This window comes from Mustelus asterias, unplaced genomic scaffold, assembly GCF_964213995.1.
Source record: "Mustelus asterias unplaced genomic scaffold, sMusAst1.hap1.1 HAP1_SCAFFOLD_1281, whole genome shotgun sequence".
Lineage (NCBI taxonomy): Eukaryota > Metazoa > Chordata > Chondrichthyes > Carcharhiniformes > Triakidae > Mustelus > Mustelus asterias.
In genome coordinates, this window is record NW_027591226.1 from 75,750 (window position 1) to 100,817 (window position 25,068).

Here is a 25,068-nt window from a genome sequence, read left to right on the forward strand (position 1 = left end):
ACTGCTTCTGTCGTGCACTGGCCCTGGAAGGACAGTTGAGGGTCTGGTGGAGTTCTTCGAAAATGTGACTCAACACATTGACGAAGGGAAAGCGGTAGATGTGGTTTATATGGATTTTAGCAAGGCGTTCGATAAGGTAGGCTTCTGCAGAAAATGCAGATGTATGGGATTGGGGGTGATCTAGGAAATTGGATCAGGAATTGGCTAGCGGATAGGAAACAGAGGGTGGTGGTTGATAGTAAATATTCATCATGGAGTGCGGTTACAAGTGGTGTACCTCAGGGATCTGTTTTGGGGCCACTGCTGTTTGTAATATTTATTAATGATCTGGATGAGGGTATAGTTGGGTGGATTAGCAAATTTGCTGATGACACCAAAGTCGGTGGTGTGGTAGACAGTGAGGAAGGGTGTCGTAGTTTGCAGGAAGACTTAGACAGGTTGCAAAGTTGGGCCGAGAGGTGGCGGATGGAGTTTAATGCGGAGAAGTGTGAGGTAATTCACTTTGGTAGGAATAACAGATGTGTTGAGTATAGGGCTAACGGGAGGACTTTGAATAGTGTGGAGGAGCAGAGGGATCTAGGTGTATGTGTGCATAGATCCCTGAAAGTTGGGAATCAAGTAGATAAGGTTGTTAAGAAGGCATATGGTGTCTTGGCGTTTATTGGTAGGGGGATTGAATTTAGGAGTCGTAGCGTTATGTTGCAACTGTACACAACTCTGGTGCGGCCGCACTTGGAGTACTGTGTGCAGTTCTGGTCCCCACATTACAGGAAGGATGTGGAGGCTTTGGAGAGGGTGCAGAGGAGGTTTACCAGGATGTTGCCTGGTATGGAGGGGAGATCCTATGAGGAGAGGCTGAGGGATTTGGGATTGTTTTCGCTGGAAAGGCGGCGGCTAAGAGGGGATCTTATTGAAACATATAAGATGATTAGAGGTTTAGATAGGGTGGATAGTGATAGCCTTTTTCCTCTGATGGAGAAATCCAGCACGAGGGGGCATGGCTTTAAATTGAGGGGGGGTAGTTATAGAACCGATGTCAGGGGTAGGTTCTTTACCCAGAGGGTGGTGAGGGATTGGAATGCCCTGCCAGCATCAGTTGTAAATGCGCCTAGTTTGGGGGCGTTTAAGAGATCCGTAGATAGGTTCATGGACGAAAAGAAATTGGTTTAGGTTGGAGGGTCACAGTTTTTTTTTTAACTGGTCGGTGCAACATCGTGGGCCGAAGGGCCTGTTCTGCGCTGTAATGTTCTATGTTCTAAGGTCCCCCATGCAAGGCTTCTAGATAAAGTGAGAGGGCACGGGATCCACGGGGCTGCTGCCCGGTGGATCCAGAACTGGCTTGCCCAAAGGAGGCAGAGAGTGGTTGTAGATGGGCCTCTTTCTAAATGGAGGTCGGTCACCAGTGGTGTGCCCCAGGGATCTGTTCTGGGACCCTTGCTGTTTGTCATTTTCATAAATGACCTGGATGAGGAAGTGGAGGGATGGGTTGGTAAGTTTGCCGACGACACGAAGGTTGGTGGGGTTGTGGATAGTCTGGAGGGATGTCAGAAGTTACAGAGGGACATAGATAGGATGCAAGACTGGGCGGAGAAGTGGCAGATGGACTTCAACCCAGATAAATGCGTCGTGGTCCATTTTGGCAGGTCAAATGGGATGAAGAAGTACAATATAAAGGGAAAGACTCTTAGTACGGTAGAGGATCAGAAGGACCTTGGGGTCCGGGTCCATAGGACTCTAAAATCGGCCCCGCAGGTGGAGGAGGTGGTTAAGAAGGCGTATGGTGTGCTGGCCTTTATCAATTGAGGGATTGAGTTTAGGAGTCCGGGGATAATGATGCAGCTGTATAAGACCCTCGTCGGACCCCACTTGGAGTACTGTGCTCAGTTCTGGTCACCTCATTACAGGAAGGATGGGGAAATGATTGAAAGGTGCAGAGGAGATTTACAAGAATGTTGCCTGGATTGAGTGGCATGCCTTATGAGGATAGGCTGAGGGAGCTCGGTCTTTTCTCCTTGGAGAGACGTCGGATGAGAGGAGATCTAATAGAGGTATATAAGATGTTGAGAGGCATAGATCGGGTGGACTCTCAGAGGCTTTTTCCCAGGGTGGAAATGTCTGCTACGAGAGGACACAGGTTTAAGGTGCTGGGGGGTAGGTACTGGGGAAATGTTAGGGGTAAGTTTTTCACACAGAGGGTGGTGGGCGAGTGGAATCGGCTGCTGTCAGTGGAGGCAAACTCAATCGGGTCTTTTAAGAGACTCCTGGATGAGTACATGGGACTTAATAGGATGGAGGGTTATAGGTCGGCCTAAAAGGTAGGGATATGTTCGGCACAACTTGTGGGGCCGAAGGGTCTGTTTTGTGCTGTAGTTTTTCTATGTTTCTATGTCTGTGCAGGGTACTGAACCCCGGGGAACAGTGAGGAAACCAAAAGGTTTGGGAAGACAGAGTACAATGTGGGAAAAATGTGAGGATGTCCACTTTGGAAGGAGAAGGCAGTGTACTAATTGATTGGGGAGAGATAGCAGATTTCGGAGCTACAGAGGGATCTGGGCGTCCTGGTACACAATTCAGGAAAACATGGTGTGCAAGTATGGCTCGTCATCAGGAAGGCAAATGGTCTTTATTACAAAGTGGGGTGGAACATGAAAGTGACAAAGTCTTGTTCCAACATTACAGGGCAATGTCCCAAAGCATCTGGAACACTGTATCCTGTTTTGGTCTCCTTATTTGAAAGAAATATGTATAGTTGCGTTGGCAACAGTGCAGAGGAGGATAACTGGGCTGACTCATGGGACAAAGGAGTGGGACACGGGCGTCGCTGGCTGGGCCAGCATTTATTGCCCATCCCTAGTTGCCCGAGGGTAGTTGAGAGTCAACCACATTGCTGGAGTCACATGTAGGCCAGACCGGGTAAGGACGGCAGATTTCCTTCCCTCAAGGGAACCAGATGGGTTTTTCCGACAATGGGTCATCAGTAGATTCTTAATTCCAGATATTTTTTTATTGAATTCAAATTCCACCATCTGCCGCGGCGGGATTCGAACCCGGGTCCCCCAGAACATCAGCTGAGTTTTTGGATTAATAGTCTAGCGATAATCCCACTGGACCATCGCCTCCCCACGAGAGGTTGAGCAGTGTTGGGGCCTGTTGTTGGAGTTCAGAAGATTGCGAGTCATTCTTATTGGAATGCATCAAATCCTGGAGGGGTGAGGCTGCTCGGTATGGTGGGTGCTAAGAGAATGTTTTCGGGGTGCGGGAGTGGTCTAGGATGAGGGGGAGAGGGGCACAGTTTGAGAATGAGGATTTCCCAGTGACTCCGGAGATGAGGAAGGAATCTCTTCCCCGTGAAGATGGAGTGTGTGGAATTCTCTTCCTCAGAGAGAGAGAGGGCATCCGTTTACACTCCCCACTGCCTCGGGAAAAGCAGGCAGCATAACCAAGGACCCCACACACCCCGGACATTCTCTCTTCCACCGCCTTCCGTCGGGAAAAAGATACAAAAGTCTGAGGTCACGGACCAACCGACTCAAGAACGGCTTCTTCCCTGCTGCTGTCAGACTTTTGAATGGACCTACCTCGCATTAAGCTGATCTTTCTCTACACCCTAGCTATGACTGTAACACTACATTCTTTGATTTGATTTATTGTTGTCACATATATTAACATACAGTGAAAAGTATTGTTTCTTGCGCGCTGTACAGACAAAGCATGCCGTTCATAGAGAAGGAAAGGAGAGAGTGCAGAATGTAATGTTACAGTCACAGCTAGGGTGTAGAGAAAGATCAACTTAATGCGAGGTAGGTCCATTCAAAAGTCTGACAGCAGCAGGGAAGAAGCTGTTCTTGAGTCATAAAATCATAGAAACCCTACAGTACAGAAAGAGGCCATTCGGCCCATCGAGTCTGCACCGACCACAATCCCACCCAGGCCCTACCCCCATATCCCGACATATTTTACCCGCTAATCCCTCTAACCTACGCATCTCAGGACACTAAGGGGCAATTTTTAGCATGGCCAATCAACCTAACCCGCACATCTTTGGACTGTGGGAGGAAACCGGAGCAGCCGGAGGAAACCCACGCAGACACGAGGAGAATGTGCAAACTCCACACAGACAGTGACCCGAGCTGGGAATCGAACCCAGGTCCCTGGAGCTGTGAAGCAGCAGTGATAACCACTGTGCTGCCGTGAGGTCGGTTGGTACGTGACCTCAGACTTTTGTATCTTTTTCCCGATGGAAGAAGGTGGAAGAGAGAATGTCCGGGGTGCGTGGGGTCCTTGATTATGCCGGCTGCTTTTCCCGAGGCAGCGGGAAGTGTAGACAGAGTCAATGGATGGGAGGCTGGTTTGCGTGATGGATTGGGCTACATTCACAACCCTTTGTAGTTCCTTGCAGTCTGGGTCAGAGCAGGAGCCCAGACCAAGCTGTGATACAACCAGAAAGAATGCTTTCTATGGTGCATCTGTAAAAGTTGGTGAGAGTCAGAGCTGACATGACAAATTTCTGCACTCCTTCCTTTCCTTCTCCATTCTGTACTCTATGAACGGTATGCTTTGTCTGTATAGCGCGCAAGAAACAATACTTTTCACTGTATCCCACTACATGTGACAATAATAATTCAAATCAAAGATCGGAAGTGGGGGAGTGGGGCAGGTGAGAGAGGGGGAGATGGAGACACAGAGTGTTGAAAGGGAAGATTGCGGGACAGGGATAGAAGGAGAGGGATGGGGGGGGGGGGCGGTTACAGGAAGCAAGAGGGAGGAGAGACTTACATCCAACAGCATGACAGCTGGGTCGGAGAGAAGCTCGCAAGCGATATTCGCCCGTTTCCGCTCTCCTCCTGAGACCCCACGTGAAAAATCGTCACCAATCACTGTCCGGGAGAGTGGGGAGAGAGACATCAGCGGGTTCGACAGAACACAAACTTCAACACCAGCACAGGGGTAATGTTACTGGATTAATAATCCAGGGTACAGTAGTGTAAGGGTTATGTAACTGGATTAATAATCCAGGGTACAGTAGTGTAGGGGTTATGTTACTGGATTAATAATCCAGGGTACAGTAGTGTAAGGGTTATGTAACTGGATTAATAATCCAGGGTACAGTAGTGTAGGGGTTATGTTACTGGATTAATAATCCAGGGTACAGTAGTGTAAGGGTTATGTAACTGGATTAATAATCTAGGGTACAGTAGTGTATGGGTTATGTTACTGGATTAATAATCCAGGGTACAGTAGTGTAGGGGTCATGTAACTGGATTAATAATCCAGGGTACAGTAGTGTAGGGGTTATGTTACTGGATTAATAATCCAGGGTACAGTAGTGTAGGGGTCATGTAACTGGATTAATAATCCAGGGTACAGTAGTGTAGGGGTTATGTTACTGGATTAATAATCCAGGGTACAGTAGTGTAGGGGTTATGTTACTGGATTAATAATCCAGGGTACAGTAGTGTAGGGGTTATGTTACTGGATTAATAATCCAGGGTACTGTAGTGTAGGGGTTATGTTACTGGATTAATAATCCAGGGTACTGTAGTGTAGGGGTTATGTTACTGGATTAATAATCCAGGGTACAGTAGTGTAGGGGTTATGTTACTGGATTAATGATCCAGGGTACAGTAGTGTAGGGGTTATGTTACTGGATTAATAATCCAGGGTACTGTAGTGTAGGGGTTATGTTACTGGATTAATAATCCAGGGTACAGTAGTGTAGGGGTTATGTTACTGGATTTATAATCCAGGGTACAGTAGTGTAGGGGTTATGTTACTGGATTAATAATCCAGGGTACTGTAGTGTAGGGGTTATGTTACTGGATTAATAATCCAGGGTACAGTAGTGTAGGGGTTATGTTACTGGATTAATAATCCAGGGTACAGTAGTGTAGGGGTTATGTTACTGGATTAATAATCCAGGGTACTGTAGTGTAGGGGTTATGTTACTGGATTAATAATCCAGGGTACAGTAGTGTAGGGGTTATGTTACTGGATTAATAATCCAGGGTACTGTAGTGTAGGGGTTATGTTACTGGATTAATAATCCAGGGTACAGTAGTGTAGTGGTTATGTTACTGGATTTATAATCCAGGGTACAGTAGTGTAGGGGTTATGTTACTGGATTAATAATCCAGGGTACTGTAGTGTAGGGGTTATGTTACTGGATTAATAATCCAGGGTACAGTAGTGTAGGGGTTATGTTACTGGATTAATAATCCAGGGTACAGTAGTGTAGGGGCTATGTTACTGGATTAATAATCCAGGGTACAGTAGTGTAGGGGTTATGTTACTGGATTAATAATCCAGGGTACAGTAGTGTAGGGGTTATGTTACTGGATTAATAATCCAGGGTAAAGTAGTGTAGGGGTTATGTTACTGGATTAATAATCCAGGGTACAGTAGTGTAGGGGTTATGTTACTGGATTAATGATCCAGTGTACAGTAGTGTAGGGGTTATGTTACTGGATTAATAATCCAGGGTACAGTAGTGTAGGGGTTATGTTACTGGATTAATAATCCAGGGTACAGTAGTGTAGGGGTTATATTACTGGATTAATAATCCAGGGTACAGTAGTGTAGGGGTTATGTTACTGGATTAATAATCCAGGGTACAGTAGTGTAGGGGTTATGTTACTGGATTAATAATCCAGGGTACAGTAGTGTAGGGGTTATGTTACTGGATTAATAATCCAGGGTACAGTAGTGTAGGGGTTATGTTACTGGATTAATGATCCAGTGTACAGTAGTGTAGGGGTTATGTTACTGGATTAATAATCCAGGGTACAGTAGTGTAGGGGTTATGTTACTGGATTAATAATCCAGGGTACAGTAGTGTAGGGGTTATATTACTGGATTAATAATCCAGGGTACAGTAGTGTAGGGGTTATGTTACTGGATTAATAATCCAGGGTACAGTAGTGTAGGGGTTATGTTACTGGATTAATAATCCAGGGTACAGTAGTGTAGGGGTTATGTTACTGGATTAATAATCCAGGGTACAGTAGTGTAGGGGTTATGTTACTGGATTAATAATCCAGGGTACAGTAGTGTAGGGGTTAGGTTACTGGATTAATAATCCAGGGTACAGTAGTGTAGGGGTTATGTTACTGGATTAATAATCCAGGGTACAGTAGTGTAGGGGTTATGTTACTGGATTAATAATCCAGGGTACAGTAGTGTAGGGGTTATGTTACTGGATTAATAATCCAGGGTACAGTAGTGTAGGGGTTATGTTACTGGATTAATAATCCAGGGTACAGTAGTGTAGGGGTTATGTTACCGGATTAATAATACAGGGTACAGTAGTGTAGGGGTTATGTTACCGGATTAATAATCCAGGGTACAGTAGTGTAGGGGTTATGTTACTGGATTAATAATCCAGGGTACAGTAGTGTAGGGGTTATGTTACTGGATTAATAATCCAGGGTACAGTAGTGTAGGGGTTATGTTACTGGATTAATAATCCAGGGTACAGTAGTGTAGGGGTTATGTTACCGGATTAATAATACAGGGTACAGTAGTGTAGGGGTTATGTTACTGGATTAATAATCTAGGGTACAGTAGTGTAGGGGTTATGTTACTGCATTAATAATCCAGGGTACAGTAGTGTAGGGGTTATGTTACTGCATTAATAATCCAGGGTACAGTAGTGTAGGGGTTATGTTACTGGATTAATAATCCAGGGTACAGTAGTGTAGGGGTTATGTTACTGGATTAATAATCCAGGGTACAGTAGTGTAGGGGTTATGTTACTGCATTAATAATCCAGGGTACAGTAGTGTAGGGGTTATGTTACCGGATTAATAATCCAGGGTACAGTAGTGTAGGGGTTATGTTACCGGATTAATAATACAGGGTACAGTAGTGTAGGGGTTATGTTACTGGATTAATAATCCAGGGTACAGTAGTGTAGGGGTTATGTTACCGGATTAATAATACAGGGTACAGTAGTGTAGGGGTTATGTTACTGGATTAATAATCCAGGGTACAGTAGTGTAGGGGTTATGTTACTGGATTAATAATCCAGGGTACAGTAGTGTAGGGGTTATGTTACTGGATTAATAATCCAGGGACAGTAGTGTAGGGGTTATGTTACTGCATTAATAATCCAGGGTACAGTAGTGTAGGGGTTATGTTACTGGATTAATAATCCAGGGTACAGTAGTGTAGGGGTTATGTTACTGGATTAATAATCCAGGGTACAGTAGTGTAGGGGTTATGTTACCGGATTAATAATACAGGGTACAGTAGTGTAGGGGTTATGTTACTGGATTAATAATCTAGGGTACAGTAGTGTAGGGGTTATGTTACTGGATTAATAATCCAGGGTACAGTAGTGTAGGGGTTATGTTACTGGATTAATAATCCAGGGTACAGTAGTGTAGGGGTTATGTTACTGGATTAATAATCCAGGGTACAGTAGTGTAGGGGTTATGTTACCGGATTAATAATACAGGGTACAGTAGTGTAGGGGTTATGTTACTGGATTAATAATCCAGGGTACAGTAGTGTAGGGGTTATGTTACCGGATTAATAATACAGGGTACAGTAGTGTAGGGGTTATGTTACCGGATTAATAATACAGGGTACAGTAGTGTAGGGGTTATGTTACTGGATTAATAATCCAGGGTACAGTAGTGTAGGGTTATGTTACTGGATTAATAATCCAGGGTACAGTAGTGTAGGGGTTATGTTACCGGATTAATAATCCAGGGTACAGTAGTGTAGGGGTTATGTTACTGGATTAATAATCCAGGGTACAGTAGTGTAGGGGTTATGTTACTGGATTAATAATCCAGGGTACAGTAGTGTAGGGGTTATGTTACTGGATTAATAATCCAGGGTACAGTAGTGTAGGGGTTATGTTACCGGATTAATAATACAGGGTACAGTAGTGTAGGGGTTATGTTACTGGATTAATAATCCAGGGTACAGTAGTGTAGGGGTTATGTTACTGGATTAATAATCCAGGGTACAGTAGTGTAGGGGTTATGTTACCGGATTAATAATACAGGGTACAGTAGTGTAGGGGTTATGTTACTGGATTAATAATCCAGGGTACAGTAGTGTAGGGGTTATGTTACTGGATTAATAATCCAGGGTACAGTAGTGTAGGGGTTATGTTACTGGATTAATATTCCAGGGTACAGTAGTGTAGGGGTTATGTTACTGGATTAATAATCCAGGGTACAGTAGTGTAGGGGTTATGTTACTGGATTAATAATCCAGGGTACAGTAGTGTAGGGGTTATGTTACTGGATTAATAATCCAGGGTACAGTAGTGTAGGGGTTATGTTACTGGATTAATAATCCAGGGTACAGTAGTGTAGGGGTTATGTTACTGGATTAATAATCCAGGGTACAGTAGTGCAGGGGTTATGTTACTGGATTAATAATCCAGGGTACAGTAGTGTAGGGGTTATGTTACTGGATTAATAATCCAGGGTACAGTAGTGTAGGGGTTATGTTACTGGATTAATAATCCAGGGTACAGTAGTGTTGGGGTTATGTTACTGGATTAATAATCCAGGGTACAGTAGTGCAGGGGTTATGTTACTGGATTAATAATCCAGGGTACAGTAGTGTAGGGGTTATGTTACTGGGTTAATAATCCAGGGTACAGTAGTGCAGGGGTTATGTTACTGGATTAATAATCCAGGGTACAGGAGTGCAGGGGTTATGTTACTGGATTAATAATCCAGGGTACAGTAGTGTTGGGGTTATGTTACTGCATTAATAATCCAGGGTACAGTAGTGTAGGGGCTATGTTACTGGATTAATAATCCAGGGTACAGTAGTGCAGGGGTTATGTTACTGGATTAATAATCCAGGGTACAGTAGTGTAGGGGTTATGTTACTGGATTAATAATCCAGGGTACAGTAGTGTAGGGGTTATGTTACTGGACTAATAATCCAGTGTACAGTAGTGTAGGGGTTATGTTACTGGACTAATAATCCAGTGTACAGTAGTGTAGGGGTTATGTTACTGGATTTATAATCCAGGGTACAGTAGTGTAGGGGTTATGTTACTGGACTAATAATCCAGTGTACAGTAGTGTAGGGGTTATGTTACTGGATTTATAATCCAGGGTACAGTAGTGTCGGGGTTATGTTACTGGATTAATAATCCAGGGTACAGTAGTGTAGGGGTTATGTTACTGGATTAATAATACAGGGTACAGTAGTGTAGGGGTTATGTTACTGGATTAATAATCCAGGGTACAGTAGTGTAGGGGTTATGTTACTGGATTAATAATCCAGGGTACAGTAGAGTAGGGGTTATGTTACTGGACTAATAATCCAGAGTACAGTAGTGTAGGGGTTATGTTACTGGATTAATAATCCAGGGTACAGTAGTGTAGGGGTTATGTTACTGGATTTATAATCCAGGGTACAGTAGTGTAGGGGTTATGTTACTGGATTAATAATCCAGTGTACAGTAGTGTAGGGGTTATGTTACTGTATTAATAATCCAGGGTACAGTAGTGTAGGGGTTATGTTACTGGATTAATAATCCAGGGTACAGTAGTGTAGGGGTTATGTTACTGGATTAATAATCCAGTGTACAGTAGTGTAGGGGTTATGTTACTGGATTAATAATCCAGGGTACAGTAGTGTAGGGGTTATGTTACTGGATTAATAATCCAGTGTACAGTAGTGTAGGGGTTATGTTACTGTATTAATAATCCAGGGTACAGTAGTGTAGGGGTTATGTTACTGGATTAATAATCCAGGGTACAGTAGTGTAGGGGTTATGTTACTGGATTTATAATCCAGGGTACAGTAGTGAAGGGGTTATGTTACTGGATTAATAATCCAGGGTACAGTAGTGTAGGGGTTATGTTACTGGATTAATAATCCAGTGTACAGTAGTGTAGGGGTTATGTTACTGGATTAATAATCCAGGGTACAGTAGTGTAGAGGTTATGTTACTGGATTAATAATCCAGGGTACAGTAGTGTAGGGGTTATGTTACTGGATTAATAATCCAGGGTACAGTAGTGTAGGGGTTATGTTACTGGATTAATAATCCAGGGTACAGTAGTGTAGGGGTTATGTTACTGGATTAATAATCCAGGGTACAGTAGTGTAGGGGTTATGTTACTGGATTAATAATCCAGGGTACAGTAGTGTAGGGGTTATGTTACTGGATTAATAATCCAGGGTACAGTAGTGTAGGGGTTATGTTACTGGATTAATAATCCAGGGTACAGTAGTGTAGGGGTTATGTTACAGGGTTAATAATCCAGGGTACAGTAGTGTAGGGGTTATGTTACTGGATTAATAATCCAGGGTACAGTAGTGTAGGGGTTATGTGACTGGATTAATAATCCAGGGTACAGTAGTGTAGGGGTTATGTTACTGGATTAATAATCCAGGGTACAGTAGTGTAGGGGTTATGTTACTGGATTAATAATCCAGGGTACAGTAGTGTAGGGGTTATGTTACTGGATTAATAATCCAGGGTACAGTAGTGTAGGGGTTATGTTACTGGATTAATAATCCAGGGTACAGTTGTGTAGGGGTTATGTTACTGGATTAATAATCCAGGGTACAGTAGTGTAGGGGTTATGTTACTGGATTAATAATCCAGGGTACAGTAGTGTAGGGGTTATGTTACTGGATTAATAATCCAGGGTACAGTTGTGTAGGGGTTATGTTACTGGATTAATAATCCAGGGTACAGTAGTGTAGGGGTTATGTTACTGGATTAATAATCCAGGGCACAGTTGTGTAGGGGTTATGTTACTGGATTAATAATCCAGGGTACAGTAGTGTAGGTGTTATGTTACTGGATTAATAATCCAGGTTACAGTAGTGTAGAGGTTATGTTACTGGATTAATAATCCAGGGTACAGTAGTGTAGGGGTTATGTTACTGGATTAATAATCCAGGGTACAGTAGTGTAGGGGTTATGTTACTATATTAATAATACAGGGCACAGTTGTGTAGGGGTTATGTTACTGGATTAATAATCCAGGGTACAGTAGTGTAGGTGTTATGTTACTGGATTAATACTCCAGGGTACAGTAGTGTAGAGGTTATGTTACTGAATTAATAATCCAGGGTACAGTAGTGTAGGGGTTATGATACTGGATTAGTAATCCAGGGTACAGTAGTGTAGGGGTTATGTTACTGGATTAATAATCCAGGGTACAGTAGTGTAGGGGTTATGTTACTGTATTAATAATCCAGGGTACAGTAGTGTAGGGGTTATGTTACTGGATTAATAATCCAGGGTACAGTAGTGTAGGGGTTATGTTACTGGATTAATAATCCAGGGTACAGTAGTGTAGGGGTTATGTTACTGGATTAATAATCCAGGGTACAGTAGTGTAGGGGTTATGTTACTGGATTAATAATCCAGGGTACAGTCGTGTAGGGGTTATGTTACTGGATTAATAATCCAGGGTACAGTAGTGTAGGGGTTATGTTACTGGATTAATAATCCAGGGTACAGTAGTGTAGGGGTTATGTTACTGGATTAATAATCCAGGGTCCAGTAGTGTAGAGGTTATGTTACTGGATTAATAATCCAGGGTACAGTAGTGTAGGGGTTATGTTACTGGATTAATAATCCAGGGTACAGTAGTGTAGGGGTTAGGTTACTGGATTAATAATCCAGGGTACAGTAGTATAGGGGTTATGTTACTGGATTAATAATCCAGGGTACAGTAGTGTAGGGGTTAGGTTACTGGATTAATAATCCAGGGTACAGTAGTGTAGGGGTTATGTTACTGGATTAATAATCCAGGGTACAGTAGTGTAGGGGTTATGTTACTATATTAATAATACAGGGCACAGTTGTGTAGGGGTTATGTTACTGGATTAATAATCCAGGGTACAGTAGTGTAGGTGTTATGTTACTGGATTAATACTCCAGGGTACAGTAGTGTAGAGGTTATGTTACTGAATTAATAATCCAGGGTACAGTAGTGTAGGGGTTATGATACTGGATTAGTAATCCAGGGTACAGTAGTGTAGGGGTTATGTTACTGGATTAATAATCCAGGGTACAGTAGTGTAGGGGTTATGTTACTGTGTTAATAATCCAGGGTACAGTAGTGTAGGGGTTATGTTACTGGATTAATAATCCAGGGTACAGTAGTGTAGGGGTTATGTTACTGGATTAATAATCCAGGGTACAGTAGTGTAGGGGTTATGTTACTGGATTAATAATCCAGGGTACAGTAGTGTAGGGGTTATGTTACTGGATTAATAATCCAGGGTACAGCCGTGTAGGGGTTATGTTACTGGATTAATAATCCAGGGTACAGTAGTGTAGGGGTTATGTTACTGGATTAATAATCCAGGGTACAGTAGTGTAGGGGTTATGTTACTGGATTAATAATCCAGGGTCCAGTAGTGTAGAGGTTATGTTACTGGATTAATAATCCAGGGTACAGTAGTGTAGGGGTTATGTTACTGGATTAATAATCCCGGGTACAGTAGTGTAGGGGTTAGGTTACTGGATTAATAATCCAGGGTACAGTAGTGTAGGGGTTATGTTACTGGATTAATAATCCAGGGTACAGTTGTGTAGGGGTTATGTTACTGGATTAATAATCCAGGGTACAGTAGTGTAGGTGTTATGTTACTGGATTAATACTCCAGGGTACAGTAGTGTAGAGGTTATGTTACTGAATTAATAATCCAGGGTACAGTAGTGTAGGGGTTATGATACTGGATTAGTAATCCAGGGTACAGTAGTGTAGGGGTTATGTTACTGGATTAATAATCCAGGGTACAGTAGTGTAGGGGTTATGTTACTGTATTAATAATCCAGGGTACAGTAGTGTAGGGGTTATGTTACTGGATTAATAATCCAGGGTACAGTAGTGTAGGGGTTATGTTACTGGATTAATAATCCAGGGTACAGTAGTGTAGGGGTTATGTTACTGGATTAATAATCCAGGGTACAGTAGTGTAGGGGTTATGTTACTGGATTAATAATCCAGGGTACAGTCGTGTAGGGGTTATGTTACTGGATTAATAATCCAGGGTACAGTAGTGTAGGGGTTATGTTACTGGATTAATAATCCAGGGTACAGTAGTGTAGGGGTTATGTTACTGGATTAATAATCCAGGGTCCAGTAGTGTAGAGGTTATGTTACTGGATTAATAATCCAGGGTACAGTAGTGTAGGGGTTATGTTACTGCATTAATAATCCAGGGTACAGTAGTGTAGGGGTTAGGTTACTGGATTAATAATCCAGGGTACAGTAGTGTAGGGGTTATGTTACTGGATTAATAATCCAGGGTACAATAGTGTAGGGGTTAGGTTACTGGATTAATAATCCAGGGTACAGTAGTGTAGGGGTTATGTTACTGGATTAATAATCCAGGGTACAGTAGTGTAGGGGTTATGTTACTGGATTAATAATCCAGGGTACAGTAGTGTAGGGGTTATGTTACTGGATTAATAATCCAGGGTACAGTAGTGTAGGGGTTATGTTACTGGATTAATAATCCAGGGTACAGTAGTGTAGGGGTTATGTTACTATATTAATAATACAGGGCACAGTTGTGTAGGGGTTATGTTACTGGATTAATAATCCAGGGTACAGTAGTGTAGGTGTTATGTTACTGGATTAATACTCCAGGGTACAGTAGTGTAGAGGTTATGTTACTGAATTAATAATCCAGGGTACAGTAGTGTAGGGGTTATGATACTGGATTAGTAATCCAGGGTACAGTAGTGTAGGGGTTATGTTACTGGATTTATATTCCAGGGTACAGTAGTGTAGGGGTTATGTGACTGGATTAATAATCCAGGGTACAGCAGTGTAGGGGTTATGTTACTGGATTAATAATCCAGGGTACAGTTGTGTAGGGGTTATGTTACTGGATTAATAATCCAGGGTACAGTTGTGTAGGGGTTATGTTACTGGATTAATAATCCAGGGTACAGTAGTGTAGGGGTTATGTTACTGGATTAATAATCCAGGGTACAGTCGTGTAGGGGTTATGTTACTGGATTAATAATCCAGGGTACAGTAGTGTAGGGGTTATGTTACTGGATTAATAATCCAGGGTACAGTAGTGTAGGGGTTATGTTACTGGATTAATAATCCAGGGTCCAGTAGTGTAGAGGTTATGTTACTGGATTAATAATCCAGGGTACAGTAGTGTAGGGGTTATGTTACTGGATTAATAATCCAGGGTACAGTAGTGTAGGGGTTAGGTTACTGGATTAATAATCCAGGGTACAGTAGTGTAGGGGTTATGTTACTGGATTAATAATCCAGGGTACAGTAGTGTAGGGGTTATGTTACTGGATTAATAATCCAGGGTACAGTAGTGTAGGGGTTATGTTACTGGATTAATAATCCAGGGTACAGTCGTGTAGGGGTTATGTTACTGGATTAATAATCCAGGGTACAGTAGTGTAGGGGTTATGTTACTGGATTAATAATCCAGGGTACAGTAGTGTAGGGGTTATGTTACTGGATTAATAATCCAGGGTCCAGTAGTGTAGAGGTTATGTTACTGGATTAATAATCCAGGGTACAGTAGTGTAGGGGTTATGTTACTGGATTAATAATCCAGGGTACAGTAGTGTAGGGGTTAGGTTACTGGATTAATAATCCAGGGTACAGTAGTGTAGGGGTTATGTTACTGGATTAATAATCCAGGGTACAGTAGTGTAGGGGTTAGGTTACTGGATTAATAATCCAGGGTACAGTAGTGTAGGGGTTATGTTACTGGATTAATAATCCAGGGTACAGTAGTGTAGGGGTTAGGTTACTGGATTAATAATCCAGGGTACAGTAGTGTAGGGGTTATGTTACTGGATTAATAATCCAGGGTACAGTAGTGTAGGGGTTATGTTACTGGACTAATAATCCAGGGTACAGTAGTGTAGGGGTTATGTTACTGGATTAATAATCCAGGGTACAGTAGTGTAGGGGTTAGGTTACTGGATTAATAATCCAGGGTACAGTAGTGTAGGGGTTATGTTACTGGATTAATAATCCAGGGTACAGTAGTGTAGGGGTTATGTTACTGGATTAATAATCCAGGGTACAGTAGTGTAGGGGTTATGTTACTGGATTAATAATCCAGGGTACAGTAGTGTAGGGGTTATGTTACTGGATAAATAATCCAGGGTACAGTAGTGTAGGGGTTATGTTACTGGATTAATAATCCAGGGTACAGTAGTGTAGGGGTTATGTTACTGGATTAATAATCCAGGGTACAGTAGTGTAGGGGTTATGTTACTGGATTAATAATCCAGGGTACAGTAGTGTAGGGGTTACATTACTGGATTAATAATCCAGGGTACAGTAGTGTAGGGGCTATGTTACTGGATTAGTAATCCAGGGTAGACAAGTGCAGGGTTATGTTACTGGACGAATAATCCAGGATACAGTAGTGTAGGGGTTATGTTACTGGATTAATAATCCAGGGTACAGTAGTGTAGGGGCTATGTTACTGGATTAATAATCCAGGGGACAGTAGTGTAGGGGTTATGTTACTGGATTAATAATCCAGGGTACAGTAGTGTAGGGGTTACGTTACTGGATTAATAATCCAGGGTACAGTAGTGTAGGGGCTATGTTACTGGATTAATAATCCAGGGGACAGTAGTGTAGGGGTTATGTTACTGGATTAATAATCCAGGGTACAGTAGTGTAGGGGTTACGTTACTGGATTAATAATACAGGGTACAGTAGTGTAGGCGTTATGTTACCGGACTAATAATGCAGGGTACAGTAGTGTAGGGGTTATGTTACTGGATTAATAATCCAGGGTACAGTAGTGTGGGGGTTATGTTACCGGACTAATAATCCAGGGTACAGTAGTTTAGGGGTTATGTTACTGGATTAATAATCCACGGTACATTAGTGTAGGGGTTATGTTACTGGATTAATAATCCAGAGTACAGTAGTGTAGGGGTTATGTTACTGGATTAATAATCCAGGGTACAGTAGTGTATGGGTTATGTTACCGGACTAATAATCCAGGGTACAGTAGTGAAGGGGTTATGTTACTGGATTAATAATCCAGGGTGCAGTAGTGTAGGGGTTATGTTACTGGATTAATAATCCAGGGTACAGTAGTGTAGGGGTTATGTTACTGGATTAATAATCCAGGGTACAGTAGTGTAGGGGTTATGTTACCGGACTAATAATCCAGGGTACAGTAGTGTAGGGGTTATGTTACTGGATTAATAATCCAGGGTACAGTAGTGTAGGGGTTATGTTACTGGATTAATAATCCAGGGTACAGTAGTATTGGGGTTATGTTACTGGATTAATAATCCAGGGTACAGTAGTGTAGGGGTTATGTTACTGGATTAATAATCCAGGGGACAGTAGTGTAGGAGTTATGTTACTGCATTAATAATCCAGGGTACAGTAGTGTAGGAGTTATGTTACTGGATTAATAATCCAGGGTACAGTAGTGTTGGGGTTATGTTACTGGATTAATAATCCAGGGGACAGTAGTGTAGGGGTTATGTTACTGGATTAATAATCCAGGGTACAGTAGTGTGGGGGTTATGTTACCGGACTAATAATCCAGGGTACAGTAGTTTAGGGGTTATGTTACTGGATTAATAATCCAGGGTACATTAGTGTAGGGGTTATGTTACTGGATTAATAATCCAGAGTACAGTAGTGTAGGGGTTATGTTACTGGATTAATAATCCAGGGTACAGTAGTGTATGGGTTATGTTACCGGACTAATAATCCAGGGTACAGTAGTGAAGGGGTTATGTTACTGGATTAATAATCCAGGGTGCAGTAGTGTAGGGGTTATGTTACTGGGTTAATAATCCAGGGTACAGTAGTGTAGGGGTTATGTTACTGGATTAATAATCCAGGGGACAGTAGTGTAGGAGTTATGTTACTGCATTAATAATCCAGGGTACAGTAGTGCAGGGGTTATGTTACTGGATTAATAATCCAGGGTACAGTAGTGTAGGGGTTATGTTACTGGATTAATAATCCAGGGTACAGTAGTGTAGGGGTTATGTTACTGGATTAATAATCCAGGGTACAGTAGTGTAGGGGTTATGTTACTGGATTAATAATCCAGAGTACAGTAGTGTAGGGGTTATGTTATTGGATTAATAATCCAGAGTACAGTAGTGTAGGGGTTATGTTACTGGATTAATAATCCAGGGTACAGTAGTGTAGGGGTTATGTTATTGGATTAATAATCCAGAGTACAGTAGTGTAGGGGTTATGTTACTGGATTAATAATCCAGGGTACAGTAGTGTAGGGGTTATGTTACTGGATTAATAATCCAGGGTACAGTAGTGTAGGGGTTATGTTACTGGATTAATAATCCAGGGTACTGTAGTGTAGGGGTTATGTTACTGGATTAATAATCCAGGGTACAGTAGTGTAGGGGTTATGTTACTGGATTAATAATCCAGGGTACAGTAGTGTAGGGGTTATGTTACTGGATTAATAATCCAGGGTACAGTAGTGTCGGGGTTATGTTACTGGATTAATAATCCAGGGTACAGTAGTGTAGGGGTTATGTTACTGGATTAATAATCCAGGGTACAGTAGTGTAGGGGTTATGTTACTGGATTAATAATCCAGGGTACAGTAGTGTAGGGGTTATGTTACTGGATTAATAATCCAGGGTACAGTAGTGTAGGGGTTATGTTACTGGATTAATAATCCAGGGTACAGTAGTGTAGGGGTTATGTTACTGGATTAATAATCCAGGGTACAGTAGTGTAGGGGTTATAAAGAACAAAGAACAATACAGCACAGGAACAGGCCCTTCGGCCCTCCAAGCCGCCGCCGCTCCCTGGTCCAAACTAGACCATTCTTTTGTATCCCTCCATTCCCACTCCGTTCATGTGGCTGTCTCGATAAATCTTAAACGTTCCCAGTGTGTCCGCCTCCACCACCTTGCCTGGCAACACATTCCAGGCCCCCACCACCCTCTGTGTAAAATACATCCTTCTGATATCCGTGTTAAACCTCCCCCCCCCTCACCTTGAACCTATGACCCCTCGTGAACGTCACCACCGACCCGGGGAAAAGCTTCCCACCGTTCACCCTATCTATGCCTTTCATAATTTTATACACTTCTATTAGGTCACCCCTCATCCTCCGTCTTTCCAGTGAGAACAACCCCAGTTTACCCAATCTCTCCTCATAACTAAGCCCCTCCATACCCGGCAACATCCTGGTAAACCTCCTCTGTACTCTCTCCAAAGCCTCCACGTCCTTCTGGTAGTGTGGCGACCAGAACTGGACGCAGTATTCCAAATGCGGCCGAACCAGCGTTCTATACAACTGCAACATCAGACCCCAACTTTTATACTCTATGCCCCGTCCTATAAAGGCAAGCGTGCCATATGCCTTCTTCACTACCTTCTCCACCTGTGACGTTACCTTCAAGGATCTGTGGACTTGCACACCCAGGTCCCTCTGCGTATCTACATCCTTTATGGTTCTGCCATTTATCATATAGCTCCTCCCTACATTATTTCTACCAAAATGCATCACTTCGCATTCATCAGGATTGAATTCCATCTGCCATTTCTTTGCCCAAATTTCCAGCCTATCTATATCCTTCTGTAGCTTCTGACAATGCTCCTCACTATCTGCAAGTCCAGCCATTTTCGTGTCGTCCGCAAACTTACTGATCACCCCAGTTACACCTTCTTCCAGATCATTTATATAAATCACATGTTTATGTTACTGGATTAATAATCCAGGGTACAGTAGTGCCAGAGTGATGTATCACCATTCCTACACCCCTCCCTATCTCTGTAACCTCCTCCAGCCCCTACACCCCTCCCTATCTCTGTAACCTCCTCCAGCCCCTACACCCCTCCCTATCTCTTCAACCTCCTCCAGTCCCTACAAACCTCCCTATCTCTGTAACCTCCTCCAGCCCCTACACCCCTCACTATCTCTGTAACCTCCTCCAGCCCCTACACCCCTCCCTATCTCTGTAACCTCCTCCAACCCCTACACCTCTCCCTATCTCTGTAACATCCTCCAGTGCCAAAAAACCGTCCCTATATCTGTAACCTCCTCCAGCCCCTACACCCCTCCCTATCTCCGATCGTGCACTCACTGGTGTTGTAGCATTTCTTAATGTCCAACTCTTCCACAATGTCCGTCACAATCTTCTCCTTGTCCTGTAACCTCATTGAGCTGGGTAACTTCAGGTGGGCCTGGTACTGCATGGGTTGAAAAGGACAACGAGGAGAATCAGGAGTCTGTCCAGCATCGCACAGCAGGAAAATACCAGGCTGCGTTTGAGGCCTACCGAGGAGCTCGCCCCTCCCCCTGCCCCGCTACTCACAGAGAACTGGGGAGACGGCCCACATGCAGGCCAGGTATTTAAGACCTAGGGCTGTGTTTAGCCTCACCTCGCATCCAATGTGCATGTGGTGCTGAACCCCGCACCAACTGAGCAGGAAAGGCCCAGGCTTCACTTGCGGCCGAGTAAATTGGCCCGATTTCGCACTGAGGCCCACACGAGGCGAGCAGGAAAAGCCCAGGCCTCACTTGCGGCCTAGTCAGTTGGTTTGAGTTCACTGACGGCGTGACACTGAGGCCCACACGAAGCGAGCAGGAAAAGCCCAGGCCTCACTTGCGGCCTAGTCAGTTGGTTTGAGTTCACTCACGGCGTGACACTGAGGCCCACACGAAGCGAGCAGGAAAAGCCCAGGCCTCACTTGCGGCCTAGTCAGTTGGTTTGAGTTCACTCACGGCGTGACACTGAGGCCCACACGAGGCGAGCAGGAAAAGCCCAGGCCTCACTTGCGGCCTAGTCAGTTGGTTTGAGTTCACTCACGGCGTGACACTGAGGCCCACACGAGGCGAGCAGGAAAAGCCCAGGCCTCACTTGCGGCCTAGTCAGTTGGTTTGAGTTCACTCACGGCGTGACACTGAGGCCCACACGAAGCGAGCAGGAAAAGCCCAGGCCTCACTTGCGGCCTAGTCAGTTGGTTTGAGTTCACTCACGGCGTGACACTGAGGCCCACACGAAGTGAGCAGGAAAAGCCCAGGCCTCACTTGCGGCCTAGTCAGTTGGTTTGAGTTCACTCACGGCGTGACACTGAGGCCCACACGAGGCGAGCAGGAAAAGCCCAGGCCTCACTTGCGGCCTGCGGTGCTGAGTTGGGCCTGTTTCACATCCAGGCCCCGGCAGTGACTCACCATCAGTGTGTCCTTGAGCGTCAGGTTGGGGAAGAAGATGTCTTGCTGCATGACGTAGCAGATCTTGCGGCGGAGCTGTTTGTTCAGCACCACTCCGTTCACCTTGATGACTCCAGACTGAACTGGCTGTCTCCCGGAGAGAGCACTCAGCAGCGTGGTCTTTCCCGAACCTGCAGATAAAAAAACAATGACCCGGCATGGGTTAACAGGCCGTGCCCCGCTCTTCCCAGCCGTTACCCCCCCCCACCCCCTCCCTCGGCCCGGCCCTCTGGCTCCCCCATCCCCGGTGAGGCCCACATGAACCAAACAGGAAAAACCCAGGCCTCACTCCTGGGACTCGCACCAACCCCCACTCCCAACCCCCCCCCCCCGACCCCAACCCCCCCCCACCTCCCCACACCCTCCCTCCTCACCGTACCTCCCCCCACCCCGCAAATCATCACACTCCCTCCCCTCTCTCTCGCCCTTTGGACACTAAGAGGCAATTTAGCACGGCCAATCCAGCTAACCCGCACATCTTTGGACACTAAGGGGCAATTTAGCACGGCCAATCCACCTAACCCGCACATCTTTGGACACTAAGGGGCAATTTAGCACGGCCAATCCACCTAACCCGCACACCTTTGGACACTAAGGGGCAATTTAGCATGGCCAATCCACCTAACCCGCACATCTTTGGACACTAAGGGGCAATTTAGCATGGCCAATCCAGCTAACCCGCACACCTTTGGACACTAAGGGGCAATTTAGCACGGCCAATCCACCTAACCCGCACACCTTTGGACACTAAGGGGCAATTTAGCATGGCCAATCCACCTAACCCGCACATCTTTGGACACTAAGAGGCAATTTAGCACGGCCAATCCACCTAACCCGCACACCTTTGGACACTAAGGGGCAATTTAGCACGGCCAATCCCCCTAACCCGCACATCTTTGGACACTAAGGGGCAATTTAGCATGGCCAATCCCCCTAACCTGCACACCTTTGGACACTAAGGGGCAATTTAGCATGGCCAATCCACCCACCCTTCACATCTTTGGACACTAAGGGACAATTTAGCATGGCCAATCCACCTAACCTACACATCTTTGGACACTAAGGAACAACTTAGCATGGCCAATCCCCCTAACCTGCACATCTTTGGACACGAAGGGGCAATTTAGCATGGCCAATCCACCTAACCTACACATCTTTGGACACGAAGGGGCAATTTAGCATGGCCAATCCCCCTAACCTGCACATCTTTGGACACTAAGGGGCAATTTAGCATGGCCAATCCATCTAACCTACACATCTTTGGACACTAAGGAACAACTTAGCATGGCCAATCAACCTAACCTGCACATCTTTGGACACTAAGGGGCAATTTAGCATGGCCAATCCACCTAACCTACACACCTTTGGACACTAAGGGGCAATTTAGCATGGCCAATCCACCTAACCTACACACCTTTGGACACTAAGGGGCAATTTAGCATGGCCAATCCCCCTAACCCGCACATCTTTGGACACTAAGGGACAATTTAGCATGGCCAATCCACCTAACCTACACATCTTTGGAAACTAAGGAACAACTTAGCATGGCCAATCCCCCTAACCTACACATCTTTGGACACGAAGGGGCAATTTAGCATGGCCAATCCCCCTAACCTGCACATCTTTGGGCACTAAGGGACAATTTAGCATGGCCAATCCCCCTAACCTGCACATCTTTGGACACGAAGGGGCAATTTAGCATGACCAATCCACCTAACCTGCACATCTTTGGACACTAAGGAACAACTTAGCATGGCCAATCAACCTAACCTGCACATCTTTGGACTGTGGGAGGAAACCGGAGCACCCGGAGGAAACCCACGCAGACACGGGGAGAATGTGCAGACTCCACACAGACAGTGACCCGAGCCGGGAATCGAACCCGGGTCCCTGGCGCTGTGAGGCAGCAGTGTTGATCACCGTGTCACCCCGTGCCGCTGGGATTGGCCCGCTCGCCCCATCGCCAATGGCTGTCCTGAGCTTAGATGTGTTTGAGGGAATGTGTCCCTCGGGCCTGATTCGGGGACCCACCTCAGGGAGGCGGGGGTTGGGGGGGTGCCAACAGACTTTACCCCGTGCCCTTGCTGCCAGGATAGGGTTAGGGGCAGGAGGGGGAGGGGCAATCGATGGAGGGGGCAGCCATTTTGGACAGAGACGAGGAGGAATGTCTTCCCTCAGAGACTTGTCCACCTTTGGGATGCTGCAATCCAGGGGAGACAAGGCGTCCATTCATTGAGAATGTTCTCTCCACCCCCTCCAGCCCTTCCTATAGTTTCCCCACCTCCACCCCCGGGTCCAGTTACCCCCCCTCTCCCTCCCGGGTCCGGTTACCCCCCTCCCCCACCCCTCCCCCCCACTCCTCCCCCCCACTCTCCACCCCCCGGGGTCCGGTTACCCCCCATTCCCCCCCGGGGTCCGGTTACCCCCTCCCTCCCCCCCTCCCCCAGCCCTTCCTATAGTTTCCCCACCTCCACCCCCGGGTCCGGTTACCCCCCCTTCCCCCCCGGGGTCCGGTTACCCCCCTCCCTCCCCTCCGGGGTCCGGTTACCCCCCCTCCCCCCCGGGGTCCGGTTACCCCCCCTCCCCCTCGGGGTCCGGTTACCCCCCCTCCCCCCGGGGTCCGGTTACCCCCCCTCCCCCCGGGGTCCAGTTACCCCCCCTCCCCCCGGGGTCCGGTTACCCCCCCTCCCCCCCGGGGTCCGGTTACCGCTGGGTCCCATCACCCCCCCTCCCCCCCGGGGTCCGGTTACCGCTGGGTCCCATCACCCCCCCTCCCCCCCGGGGTCCGGTTACCGCTGGGTCCCATCACCCCCCCTCCCCCCGGGGTCCCGTTACCCCCCCCGCCCCTCCCCCCCGGGGTCCGGTTACCCTCCCCCTCCCCCCCGGGGTCCGGTTACCGCTGGGTCCCATCACTGCCCCCTCGCCCCCGGTTACCGCTGGGTCCCATCACCCCCCCTCGCCCCCGGGGTCCGGTTACCCACATCGCCCCCGGTTACCGCTGGGTCCCATCACCCCCCCTCGCCCCCGGGGTCCGGTTACCCCCCCTCCCCCCTCGCCCCCGGTTACCGCTGGGTCCCATCACCCCCCCCCCCCCTCGCCCCCGGTTACCGCTGGGTCCCATCACCCCCCCCCCCCCCCCCTTGCCCCGGTTACCGCTGGGTCCCATCACCCCCCCCCCCTCGCCCCCGGTTACCGCTGGGTCCCATCACCGCCAGCAGTTCCCCGGGTTGGACGGTTCCGGAAACGTTGCACAGAATCCCACGCCCTTTGATCTCCATCTCCAGTCCTCGGAATCGTAGCTCCAGGCCCCTCCTCCGGCGCACATCGCCCGCCTCGGGGTCTCTGCACAGACACAACACAGCACCGTGAGGGGGTCACTGCTCCGGCCCATCCCCTCAGCCCACTGTCTCTCTCTCTCTCTGTCTCTCTCTCTCTGTCTGTCTGTCTCTCTCTCTCTCTCTCTCTGTCTCTCTCTCTCTCTCTCTCTCTGTCTCTCCCTCTCTGTCTCTCTCTCTCTGTCTGTCTGTCTCTGTTCTCTCTCTCTGTCTGTCTGTCTCTGTCTCTCTCTCTCTCTGTCTGTCTCTCTCTCTCTCTGTCTCTCTCTCTCTCTCTCTGTCTCTCTCTCTCTGTCTCTCTCTCTGTCTCTCTCTCTCTGTCTCTCTCTCTCTCTGTCTCTCTCTCTCTCTGTCTCTCTCTCTGTCGCTCTCTCTGTCTCTCTCTCTCTGTCTCCTCTTTGTCTCTCTCTCTCTCCCTCTCTCTGTCTCTCCCTCTCTGTCTCTCTCTCTCTCTCTCTCTGTCTCTCTGTCCCTCTCTCTCTTTCTCTCCCCTCTCTCTCTCTCTGTCTCTCTCTCTCTCTCTCTGTCTCTCTCTCTCTGTCTCTCT

General features: G+C 46.1%; 1 protein-coding gene across 1 annotated transcript in view; it reads right to left on the bottom strand.

Annotated features, from left to right (window-relative positions):
* The window catches only part of LOC144488081 (uncharacterized), a 58,023-nt gene extending 33,469 nt beyond the window's left edge, over positions 1–24,554 (bottom strand). The window contains exons 1-4 of the mRNA XM_078206107.1: positions 24,380–24,554; positions 21,148–21,317; positions 20,057–20,162; positions 4,777–4,877 (exon numbers count right to left, since the gene is read on the bottom strand). Coding sequence (XP_078062233.1) covers positions 4,777–4,877; positions 20,057–20,162; positions 21,148–21,317; positions 24,380–24,464 — 462 coding nt within the window. The 5' untranslated portion in view covers positions 24,465–24,554. The remainder of the gene's footprint in view (positions 1–4,776; positions 4,878–20,056; positions 20,163–21,147; positions 21,318–24,379) is intronic.
* Positions 24,555–25,068: the final 514 nt, after the last annotated feature.